The sequence below is a fragment of the Salvelinus fontinalis genome, chromosome 6, assembly GCF_029448725.1.
Source record: "Salvelinus fontinalis isolate EN_2023a chromosome 6, ASM2944872v1, whole genome shotgun sequence".
Lineage (NCBI taxonomy): Eukaryota > Metazoa > Chordata > Actinopteri > Salmoniformes > Salmonidae > Salvelinus > Salvelinus fontinalis.
The window spans coordinates 50,335,889-50,349,035 of record NC_074670.1 but is presented as its reverse complement, the minus strand read 5'-3'; the positions used below and the strand labels follow the sequence as shown (position 1 = coordinate 50,349,035).

General features: G+C 42.9%; 1 protein-coding gene across 7 annotated transcripts in view; it reads left to right on the top strand.

Moving 5' to 3' along the window:
* The window catches only part of LOC129858029 (fibroblast growth factor 13), a 189,702-nt gene that overhangs the window by 137,454 nt on the left and 39,101 nt on the right, over positions 1-13,147 (top strand). The window contains exon 1 of one of the 7 annotated variants that reach the window (XM_055926901.1): positions 5,445-5,611. The exons of 5 other annotated variants lie outside the window; for them this stretch is intronic. In XM_055926901.1, the coding sequence (XP_055782876.1) occupies positions 5,569-5,611 (43 nt within the window). In that variant the 5' untranslated portion in view covers positions 5,445-5,568. Of the gene's footprint in view, positions 1-5,444; positions 5,612-9,839; positions 10,906-13,147 lie in introns of those variants that run through there. One more of the 7 variants, XM_055926898.1, reaches the window with a different exon arrangement.

The window sequence follows — 13,147 nt, the reverse complement described above, 5'->3', positions numbered from 1 at the left end:
AGATCAGTGGTTCCCAAGTCCGGTCCTCAAGTACTCCCAACCGTAGCCCCGGACAAACACACCTCATTCAACTCATCAAGGGCTTGACGTTGAGTCAGGCTGCTTGTCTGGGGCTACAATTTAAAAAAATGTGTACTGTCGGGGGTACTCGAGGACTGGAGTTGGGAAACAATGATTTAGACAACGTTCCAAAAATGACTTTTAAAGAATGTCAATGTACTCACTCAGGATGCTACTAGTCATGTTTTAAGCGTTGTCCTCTATCAGAAAATGCTTATAAGGGGATTATACCTTACACTACAATCAATGCATGTGCCCCAAGTCCTGCCTCCTCTCATTCCCAAATTAGAAACTCATTAACTTTGATTAATCTTGATGGACTGGGGCGATTAATAAAAGGAGACAGCACTAATTGTTTGGCCATATTTACAGAGAGACTGGTATGTATGAATGGTCCTCAACCAACTGGGAGATGTGCACATCCCACATCTCCCAATCTCCGGGTGCTCGGCAGCACTGCACCCTAGTGGCTAGAATATGTAACATCACCCTGTATGTGAGGAATCAGTGGTGATGTCATTGTGTACTGGCAGAGTGACGGTGGCAGGCTGTGTGGTGCTGTCGGACGTAACTGTGTTCACAGTTTTAGAAGCACACGGCGCCGGGATCAGCAAGCGTCATCTGAGTGCCTTTGTATGGCAGCAGGCGGCACAATAGTACCCTGGCCTGCAGAGTCACACACTTCACATCTTATGCTAAACATACACAACACCGATGGTCCGGCAGTCCAATACATCTAGCTTCAGCATTACTGTCTCTCTCCATAGATCTATATTGCTGGTTGTACTCACAACTTGGCTTTGTACTGGTTTGCCTTTTATGGCACTGCTAGTATTGATGCAAATACTGACTTGTCTGTTGCCCTAATAGCTACTGTTATTGCCTGTGTGTGTACTTGGGCTTTAGGTTGTCCATGTGGACTCTCTTCCCACTCCCATGAGGCTGTGGCTGGGAGTGTAGTTAGTAGAATAGTGAAGGTGCCCCTGGCCCAGTGGAGCTGCGAGGAGGCCACAGTAGACTGCCATTCTGAGGCACCACAGTAATTAATGGACCCTTGGCAGGCTGGCACACTGCAGCAAACACAAACCTGGTTTGCTAGCACATACAGACACACGCACGCATACAAACACACACACAGAGACACACACACATGCGTCAGCCCTGGTAGGCTGGGTGACATCTCTCTTTCTTGACGCTCGCCTCTCAAGTTGAAACCTGTTGCAATATTCATATTATTACCTCTCCAGATCATTACAGCAGCAGCCAGTTGACTTAACTTTGGTTGTACCGTGTTTGTACCGTGTCCGTAAAAATAGTAGGTCTAGACACCTTTCCTGCAGTCAAATTACTAAATCGCCTTGTAGTGGCCTCAAGGATGAGATGTTATTAATATTTTTCATAATTTCATAATTAATAAACATTCATTTTAAAAAATTACACAGAAAATCCGGTATTTCTACGTCAAACAGTTTTGTTATATTTCAGTCTTATGTGATATATATATCAAGTGTAATATTGGGATGCAAACTCAAATTGAATACATTTCAGCTTCATGTTTGACATGGTACATGTGTCTTCTTTTTTAAAGATTTTATTTTATATGTACAGTCGTGGCCAAAGGTTTTGAAAATGACACAAATATTAATTTTCACAAAGTCTGCTGCCTCAGTGTCTTTACATATTTTTGTCAGATGTTACTATGGAATACTGAAGTATAATTACAAGCATTTCATAAGTGTCAAAGGCTTTTATTGACAATTACATGAAGTTGATGCAAAGAGTCAATATTTGCAGTGTTGACCCTTCTTTTTCAAGACCTCTGCAATCCGCCCTGGCATGCTGTCAATTAACTTCTGGGCCACATCCTGACTGATGGCAGCCCATTCTTGCATAATCAATGCTTGGAGTTTGTCAGAATTTGTGAGTTTTTGTCCACCCGCCTCTTGAGGATTGACCACAAGTTCTCAATGGGATTAAGGTCTGGGGAGTTTCCTGGCCATGGACCCAAAATATCGATGTTTTGTTCCCCGAGCCACTTAGTTAACACTTTTGCCTTATGGCAAGGTGCTCCATCATGCTGGAAAAGGCATTGTTCGTCACCAAACTGTTCCTGGATGGTTGGGAGAAGTTGCTCTTGGAGGATGTGTTGGTACCATTCTTTACTCATGGCTGTGTTCTTAGGCAAAATTGTGAGTGAGCCCACTCCCTTGGCTGAGAAGCAACCCCACACATGAATGGTCTCAGGATGCTTTACTGTTGGCATGACACAGGACTGATGATAGCGCTCACCTTGTCTTCTCCGGACAAGCTTTTTTCCGGATGCCCCAAACAATCGGAAAGGGGATTCATCAGAGAAAATGACTTTACCCCAGTCCTCAGCAGTCCAAATCCTGTACCTTTTTCAGAATATCAGTCTGTCCCTGATGTTTTTCCTGGAGAGAAGTGGCTTCTTTGCTGCCCTTCTTGACACCAGGCCATCCTCCAAAAGTCTTCGCCTCACTGTGCGTCCAGATGCACTCACCCCTGCCTGCTGCCATTCCTGAGCAAGCTCTATACTGGTGGTGCCCCAATCCCGCAGCTGAATCAACTTTAGGAGATGGTCCTTGCGCTTGCTGGACTTTCTTGGGCGCCCTGAAGCCTTCTTCACAACAATTGAACCGCTCTCCTTGAAGTTCTTGATGATCCGATAAATGGTTGATTTAGGTGCAGTTTTACTGGCAGCAAAATCCTTCCCTGTGAAGCCCTTTTTGTGCAAAGCAATAATGACGGCACGTGTTTCCTTGCAGGTAACCATGGTTGACAGAGGAAGAACAATGATTCCAAGCACTACCCTCCTTTTGAAGCTTCCAGTCTGTTATTCGAACTCAATCAGCATGACAGGGTGATCTCCAGCCTTGTCCTCGTCAACACTGAAACCTGTTTTAACGAGAGAATCACTGACCTGATGTCAGCTGGTCCTTTTGTGGCAGGGCTGAAATGCATTGGAAATGTTTTTGGGGGATACAGTTAATTTGCATGGCAAAGGGGGACTTTGCAATTAATTGCAATTCATCTGATCACTCTTCATAACATTCTGGAGTATATGCAAATTGCCATCATACAAACTGAGGCAGCAGACTTTGTGAAAATTAATAGTTGTGTCATTCTCAAAACTTTTGGCCACGACTGTATCAAAAGGCAAAATTTACCATTTTTTCAATTATGTTAGCACAGCTGAAAACAGTTCTGCTGATACACTACTGATCAAAAGTTTGGGGTCACTTAGAAATGTCCTTGATTTTGAAAGAAAAGCACTTTTTTTTGTCCATTAAAATAACATAAAATTGATCAGAAATACAGTGTAGATGTTGTTAATGTTGTAAATGACTATTGTAGGTAGAAACGGCAGATTTTTTATGGAATATCTACATAGGCGTACAGAGGCTCATTATCAGCAACCATCACTCCTGTGTTTCAATGGCATGTTGTGTTAGCTAATCCAAGTTTATCATTTTAAAAGGCTAAATTGACCCTTTTGCAATTATGTTAGCACAGCTGAAAACTGTTCTGCTGATTAAAGAAGCAATAAAACTGGCCTCCTTTAGACTAGTTGAGTATCTGGAGCATCAGCATTTGTGGGTTTCGATTACAGGCTCAAAATGTCCAGAAACAAAGTACGTTCTTCTGAAACTCGTCAGTCTATTCTTGTTTTGAGAATTGAAAGCTATTCTATGCGAGAAATTGATAAGAAACTGAAGATCTCGTACAACACTGTGTACTACTCTCTTCACAGAACAGCGCAAACTGACTCTAACCAGAATAGAAAGAGGAGTGGGAGGCCCCAGTGCACAACTTAACAAGAGGACAAGTACAGTGTGCCTAGTTTGAGAAACAGAAACCTCACAAGTCCTCAAATGGCAGCTTCATTAAGTAGTACCTGCAAAACACCAGTCTCAACATCAACAGTGAAGAGGCGACTCCGGGATGCTGGCCTTCTAGGCAGAGTTCCTCTGTCCAGTGTCTGTGTTCTTTTGCCCATCTTGATCTTTTCTTTTTATTGGCCAGTGTAAGATATGGCTTTTTCTTTGCAACTCTGCCTAGAAGGCCAGCATCCGGAGCATCCCTCTTGTCCCTGTTGGGGGCCACTTATCCTATGGCAGGATTATTGATTTGCAGAGCATGGGACAAAACACATGGTTTTATGGAGATTGATACAGATTGATACACATTCCTACATACATACAGTACTGTCTAAGTTACAAGTCTTAAGTGTACTAGTTAATATATTTAGAAATTGTAGGCCTACTTTGAGAGGTCATACTATTACAGACTTTCAGTAAGTCTGATTTTTAAAGCGCAGGTTATTGCCAACTTCAATGGCAAGCCTGCAACAACAATGTAAGGCTGGTCACTTGCCCCATCTAGTGTTCAACACTGTGTAGTATCTGCCTCTGCTTCTGCCTCAAGGTATCTACCTACAGTCCTCAAACTCCACTCTGGACCTCGAAGCCAGTTCCACTGCTATTTTTCATTGTTCCTCTCTAATCAGGGACTGAACTAGACCTGGGACTCTAGGTGGGTGCAATTAATTATCAAGTTGAACAGAAAACCAGCAGGCTCCAGACCTCGTAGTGTAAGAGTTGAATACTCCTGTCCTACGGTATGCAAGAGAATCACATTCACCACAGTTTAGGCCTTCAGTATATTAGCCATTGCAATGATTGGCGCTTGTCTTCGAGAGTTTGATCAACAATGACCTAATTTTCTTCTATACTTTATGTACGTTTATCCTCTATCTGTCATTTCTCATTAAACATGAAAGATGGCCGTTTAATGTAAGAACGTTTGAATCATGTCTTCAAGTTGGCCTGATTCAATTATCTTCTGTGTTTGATTTCCCGTTATCTATGGCAGTTTATGTGATAAAGCAGCCATGTGCAATGTGGAAAGCCAATTTCAATCCCACTGTACCAGTTTGTTAAAAATCTCTCTTAAGTGTCCAGAACAATAGAGCTTCCATGTAAAAAAAAAAAAAAAAAAAACTCTGCTAATGCGTATTCTCATCATTGATGTACGTCGATGCATTTCAGTGGAAAGTGGACAGGGCCTGCATAACCGTTTTACCCGGCACATTAAAGGATCGTTTTACATCCATGTTGCTGTAATATGAGAGGAAACTATTTTCTGCTCTAGGCAGGAAGTACATTCTCTACGAGCATTTTCGATCCCTTTTCTTCATTTTCGACTCGGAGAGCCTGCAGCAGTTTAGTGTCAACGCTCCAAACCAACAAGACCTCCAAATGCATCTTTAATGAGTATTTTAGACAGTCATAATGGCATGTCACTAATGCCGTCCGTTAATGATCTGCTTCTACATCTTCTGCTGGCCCCGCCTTGACGCTTTCTCCGTCTACGCCTTTTGACAGTTCTTTGAATTATCTGGTTTAAACTTTTGTAGCATCTCCTTGCTTTCATTCCAAAATCTAACGGCTATTGTTCGTATTGAGGACACTTTTCTTGGCTTCAGTTATGCATAGAAGCAAGACTTTTCCCTTGAGGAAATCTGCATCGGGTAGGCTGCGCTTTTCCTTTCCAAGTGTCTCTGCACATTTTCTTCAGTTTGTTTGACTTCTAGGGACATAGCCTACTTTCTGATGTACTTGATGTGGAATATGCCTCATATCGCGATTATAATATCCTATTTATTTTGTGTTTTGCTGCATCTGTGGCAGAACATGGATGTTATTGACAGAGGCGCACACCCTGGCGCTGGAGCTGTCCATGGTGTTGAAGGGAGATGACCTCGGCGATAGGAGTACTGTAGAACTTTATCATATAGAACTTGTCTGAGGTCAAACGCTTATTATATTTAGTTGATGTGTAGCCTAGGATGTTATAATAGCATACTTGCTGAAATTGATGCATAGAATTCAAAATGTTACTTTTTGGTGCATATCAATGGTAGTAAATATATCGGTAATGTTTTTTTTTTAAACGATGTTGAAAGATTATGTATTTTGATCACACTGGTTAATGTTAATGGTAGTTCAAGTTTGAAAATGTAGCTTATAACCCACAGTACCTTTTTCTGTTAAATATGTCGGCTATCGGCATACTCTGGAGCCTTGAGTGTTTTCAGAAACCTGCTTTATTATTGTATATTTCCTCTATGATTGTATAGATGCCTAATTGAGATGATTGGGTAATAGTCTATTTCTTTGTAATTGAAGTAACAGTTTCGTCCTCATTTTTATTTTTTTATTTTTTTTTAAATATGGTCTTTGGCGTCCGTGTGTGGCAGTGTATGCAGTAGAGCCTAATGTACAACGCTATTGATCTGTGAATCATATCAGATGTAAAGTTTGTGTACGGCAGCTTCAGATCTGGACTGTAGGTGGCGCCCATGTGGAGGCTTTGATTCCGATGTGATGCGCGGAGAGGAAACAGAGGGAGGGGAGGCTGAGGAGAAGGCGACTACTGCTGCTTCTGCAGGGAGTTGTTGACAGTAGCCTTGTCAGTGAGGGGGTGCTGTCTCCCTACAGACGTTTGATCTTGCAGTTGGATGCAATAACAGGACATGACTCCTGTCCCGTCATAGCCTACTGTCTTGTCGTGAGAGTGTTTGCTCGATCGCTTGCCATCCAAAATGGTAGCCTATCAGTTTCACAGAGTTGCGAGCTATTGATGATTTTACGTAGGCAAGTAAAATGTAGATGACTGTATTCAGTTGACCTCATGTTTATCCTCAACATCGTTGTTATCCTCATATTTTTCATTGTAAATAACCTATTTGACCAGATAAACAGAAGTTGAAGTGCCCCTCAGTGCAAGGCAAACTGGCAAAGGCCACACTGCCATGGCAACGCGTTGGTGAAAAATGTGGGGGTGCGAGCTTCCTGTTGTTGCCAAATGCTCATCTCCTCGCCCTGCTCCAGGGACGGACAGACAGGATGTGGAATATTGTTGATGGATTAGTCTCTGCTCGAGTCTAATCTATTCCATCACCTAGTGTTGTTGTTTTCGGCCAGTGGCTGCATTCAGGGTTTTCTTCACCTGACCAAGTGTGTAGGAGGCAGAGTTATAGCCCAATCCATCTCCAACTTTGTTAGGGCTTTGCCCACACTCCGAGTCATTGGTCACTGCGTCTCGCACTTGAGCACCATGGTCAGTTTGTTTGGGTCTCTTCCACACAGTCCTGCCTGGCTAGTGGAGCAGGTGTTGGTAGGCAAAATCTCAAGGCACTAAAGTCAGTGTTGTTGTCCAAGGTACTGCAGTGGAGCTTGCACTTGCAGGTCCTGTTCTTATCTCACACACATAGTTTAAAGTGCTACAGTTATTACAGGAACCATTGTTAATTGCACAATTACTGACCACAATGACTGACCACAACCACACAACTACTGACCATATAGCTACTGACCACAACCACACAACTACTAACCACAACTATTGACCATAACTGACCACAACTACTAACCACACAACTGCTAACCACAACTACTGACCATAACTGCCCACAATGACTGACCGCAACCACACAACTACAGACCACAACTACTGAACCACTCAACTAATGAACAACTCAACTACTGAACCACACAACTACTGAACCACTCAACTACTGAACAACTCAACTACTGACCACACAGCTACTGACCACAACCACAAAACTAATAACCACAACTACTAACCATAACTGACCACAACTACTGACCACACAGCTACTGACCACAACCACACAACTACTAACCACAACTACTGACCATAACTGACCACAACTACTGGCCACAACTACTGACTGCAACCACACAACTACTGACCACAACTACTGAACCACTCAACTACTGGCCACAACTACTGAACCACTCAACTACTGACCACAACTACTGAACCACTCAACTACTGACCACAACTACTGAACCACTCAACTACTGACCACACAACTACTGAACCACAACCACACAGATACAGACCACAATAACTGATCACAACCACACAACTACTGACCACAAACACACAACTACTGAATCCACACAACTACTGATCACACACCTACTGACCACAACTACTGACCATAACACATAACGACTGACCACAAACAAAAAACTACTGACCACACAGCTACTGACCACAATAACTGATCACAACCACACAACTAATGACCACAACTACTGATCACAATTACTGACCAGAAACACACAACTACTGACCACAAACACACAACTACTGAATCCATACAACTACTGACCACACAACTACTGAACACAACTACTGACCATAACACACAACTACTGACCATGTCCGACGGAACCAAACAACTACTGACCACAACCACATCACCACAACTACTAAAGCACACAACTACTGACTACACAACTACTGAACCACACAACTACTGAACCACAACCACACAGCTACTGACCACAACCACACAACTACTGACCACAACCACACAACTACTACTGACTACAACTACTGAACACAACCACAAAACTACTGACCACAAACACACAATTACTGACCACACAACTACTGACCACTACTGGCCACAACTACTGACCACACAATGACAGACCACAGCCTAAAAAGGACTGACCACAACTACAGACTACAACTGCCGACCACAATACAACTACTGACCATAACTACTGACCACAACTACTGACCACAACTACTGACCGCAACTACTGACCACAACTATTGACCGCAGCCACACAACTACTGAGCCAAACAACTAATGTCCACAACAACACAACAACTGACCACAACTACCCAACTACTGACCACAACCACACAACTACTGACCACAACTACTGACCACAACCACACAACTACTGAACCACACAACTATTGACCACAATTACTGACCACAACTACTGACCACAACAACACAATTACTGACCACTACTACTGCTCTAGTCTGCACTGGCTCTGGTCCTGGGCATAGCTAGCTAGCTCTGGTTCGCATTAGGGATGGTCTAGCTTTGGTCCGCACTACAAATTATAACTACTTAATGTGCACACATTCACATATATACCCACCAACAATAATTTTAACTCTTGAAACGTTCAAGCTAGAGACACGAAACCAACTTTAACTTGTTCAGGCTATCCTAACTTAAAATTCTTTAGAATCTTTATCAACTTTAACTATATATATTTGCAGAGATTTGCAGAAAATAACTGACCAACAGTAACTTTTGAACCATAATAGCTAGAGATACCAAACCAATGTTCTCAGCTTAAAGGCTATCCTAACTTCAAATTCAAAAAAAAACTTATATCAACTGTAAATATATAAATGTGCATAAAATAATCCATCAAGAGTAACTTTTGAACCTTTTAAGAGACACCAAAACAATTTGCACATGTTCAGGCTATCCTATCCAATCAATCAATCAGCCAGTCAGCCAATCAATCAATCAATATAACCCGTCACTACCATTACTACTGCAGTCACTACCACTACTATAACCTATTTCAAAACAAGAAGTACTTGAAACCATCTAGCAATACACCAAATTTCCATCAGAAAATGTACTTTTGTATTTGTGTATTGACAATGCATGATAAGGAAGCAGTGTTTTGTATTAATTAGGGTAGACTATATGATGTACTGCAAGTGATATCATTTAATCTGAAAAGAATATATGAATCTTTTGTATGACAACTTTTTTAAATGAATCTTTCGTATGTTTAATGGTTACGAGTAATTGGCATACTCATTGAATGGTATTGAATAAATGAAGGGACAGAGTGAGAGAGGATACCAGAATCTTACGCCCCCACGCTAGTTCTGCGCCTGGGTAGGATGCTCCCTCCGAGCACAGCAGTATAGCTGAGACTGTACCATGGACTAGGGTCTGATACTGCATTTGAATGGAGAACTTTATTTCATTAACTATTGTCACCACGCTTGAACAAGAGAGGAAAAACTAAAGTAATCTCCTTAATAACTAGTCTCTCTCTCCTCACCCGTCGCTACATGTTAACAGGTTTAGTACCAGCAGGGCTTTGCCAGTGACGAGGGAGATTAACCTACCAAAAAGAGAAGAGAAAAAACATCAGCATTGGAATGTTTCTCTCTGTGTTCTCTAACAGGTGTTTTTCTGTCTGCGCATTAAGCGCCGTTCAAGACCACCTGCCTCTGCGCCACTCTTGATGTGCACGGTCCATGCTTTTGTGGGATGGTTCAAAGCGGCTTTTTAGGGGAACAGTGCAGCGCGTATTTAGTTTTGATGCTGAGGAAATGACACAGTTGGAGGATCAATACCTCGCGCTCTGGTAAACTAGATGTGCTGTATGAGAGTGGAACATGTCTCATAATCTTTTTTGAGGACAACTTATTTTTTTTCCAGCGATAAGATGCACCATTACCAAGCTACCCCCAACAAAACCATCAGAGAAATTATACATTTACAGAACATATGATTGTCAGCATTTTGAAGAAGAGTGGAAGTACTTTTTTATGCACTGGCTGCATTTTTTATGCAGAATGTCATGTTTTTTGCACAATTAACGAATAATAACTGCGCTTTGCATTTGAGGACTATTTGGATGACCACTGCGCCTTGAGTAAGATTTTAAAGTAGAAGTCCTACGGTCGGGAGGAAGAGGTAGAGGCGAAACATTTTTTATAGTCTGGAAGTTTCCTCCGGAAAACCGTCAAACTGGCCATGGCTGCAGCGATAGCCAGCTCCCTTATTCGGCAGAAAAGGCAGGCGAGGGAGCGGGAGAAATCTAATGCCTGCCGCTGCGTTAGCAGCCCGAACAAGACAAAGCAATGCGAGAACAAACCCAGTCGGTTGTCTATGTTCTCTCGGGTCAAACTCTTCGGCTCCAAGAAGAGGAGACGGAGGCGACCAGGTCTGGTTTGGATATACTTTCATTAGACCATCACAATCAAAATTCATGTTTCATTATTGTTGCCATTTCTTTTGTTTCATCACTTTCACCAACTCTGCTCTGTGCACCAAATATTAGGGAAACTTGGCAAACGAAGTGGCTATATAGGATAACAGTACAATTATTAGATTTGAGATATATATATAAACATTTAGAGCCCAGCAAAGACAGTGAGTAAGGATCCTATAGATATGTGTTTTAGTTCATTTAGTTCGACTTATGACATTTCAGACTGTACTTAAACGACCTACGGCAGGATTCCCCAACTGGCGACCTGCCGCCACTGATTTTAATTGGCCCCCCCAAGTTTTCTAGTCTTTTTTACATTTTTGGACATAATTATTTCAAACCTTGCATACATTTGTATAGGATCACGTGTCTCTCTATTATGTGTGGGAATAGTTTTGAACAGATTTCCAAAATTAAAATCACTTGGAGTTGATTTGCTGGTGTTTTTACAGTCTTTTATGTTTTAGTCATAGTTTTGATGTTTTAGTCAATTTGCAGTCTACAAATTACATGTAACCCCTGACCATCCGCCTGTGGCTGAATTACATGTAATTATGTTCCGGACCCCTGACCATCCGCCTGTGGCTGAATTACATGTAATTATGTTCCGGACCCCTGACCATCCGCCTGTGGCTGAATTACATGTAATTATGTTCCGGACCCCTGACCATCCGCCTGTGGCTGAATTACATGTAATTATGTTCCGGACCCCTGACCATCCGCCTGTGGCTGAATTACATGTAATTATGTTCCGGACCCCTGACCATCCGCCTGTGGCTGAATTACATGTAATTATGTTCCGGACCCCTGACCATCCGCCTGTGGCTGAATTACATGTAATTATGTTCCGGACCCCTGACCATCCGCCTGTGGCTGAATTACATGTAATTATGTTCCGGACCCCTGACCATCCGCCTGTGGCTGAATTACATGTAATTATGTTCCGGACCCCTGACCATCCGCCTGTGGCTGAATCTAGTTGATGATCCCTGACCTTAAGGATATGCTATATTGGTGCTTCATACCTCAATGTCTGCTCATGTAATCCCAGGTGGACCAGGACAATGGAGCCAGCTAAGCAGGTTTTAATGCATAACAAAAGCCCACTGGGTTTGTGGTCTTTACATATCATTACCATTCCTCTGTCTATTGTGATGAATCCACATTGAGCAAGCTTCAAAAAGCCTCTAAAAGGCTATGCAGATATATTGCTTTGAAGTACTATAATGGGACACACGGTGTACAGTAAGCACCCAGCATTTGCAAGTTGAACACATTTTTATTGTGTATTACACTTTCTATTTTGGGATTTCAAAACAGGGGGGGGTCCAGGGACTTTTCCTGTACAGACAATGCAGTATAGTGGATGTACTTCAAAGCAGCGCTCTAACAGAAAACAGATAAGGAATCCCAAGAGCGCTCTAAGAGTCCCTGAGTGGCCCATGCAGTCTATTTCTCAGAGGCCCGATTAATTTAGTAATGAAGGCTTAGCACCCACTGCAGCTTGCAGCACCTAGCCACAGCCAGAGAGCCACACTATAGTCAGACAAACCTCAGTCTGCATTTGACCATTAGCTCCTAACATCTAACATTAGCTGGGCTTTTGATCATGGGGCTCCTAACATCTCCTAACATTAGCCATGCTAGATCCCAGCACTACCGTATGGCTGGTTCTCTGTGATGTTTACATGGCTACTTGAACCTGGCCCCTGGTTAATGAGCACCGCCGAGGTTTGCTGAGCGTGACTCAGCCCTGTGATTTCAGACCTAAATGAGCTCCAGTTAATTCCTCTCCCATCAAGTTCACAGGCTGTTTTCTAAGTGCATTATGAAGGTGGGAGTGGAGGAGGGTGCGTCGCTACGGAGCTGGGGCTAAGCTACCCTGCAGTGTTTCATCAGAACTGGACACACACCATGATTCCAGCCAGTACCCTCTATCATCACCCCTCATTCCCACCCTGAGGTGGGATGGGGAGTCGGAAAGGGACGAGGACAGGCAGTGTGTGGCTTACGTAACACATGTGGAGCCTCAGTGGCAGCAGAGAGGTTTCTGCTGCGGCTCAGAGCGTGTTTGGGTGTGCGCATGTGTTTGGGTGTGAGAGGAGATCCCTGAGCATGTCTCCGGGTAGAAAAAGCAGCCCACTGAATTCACCTTATGGTGCCTTTACCTGTCTCCGATACATACTGTACCTTT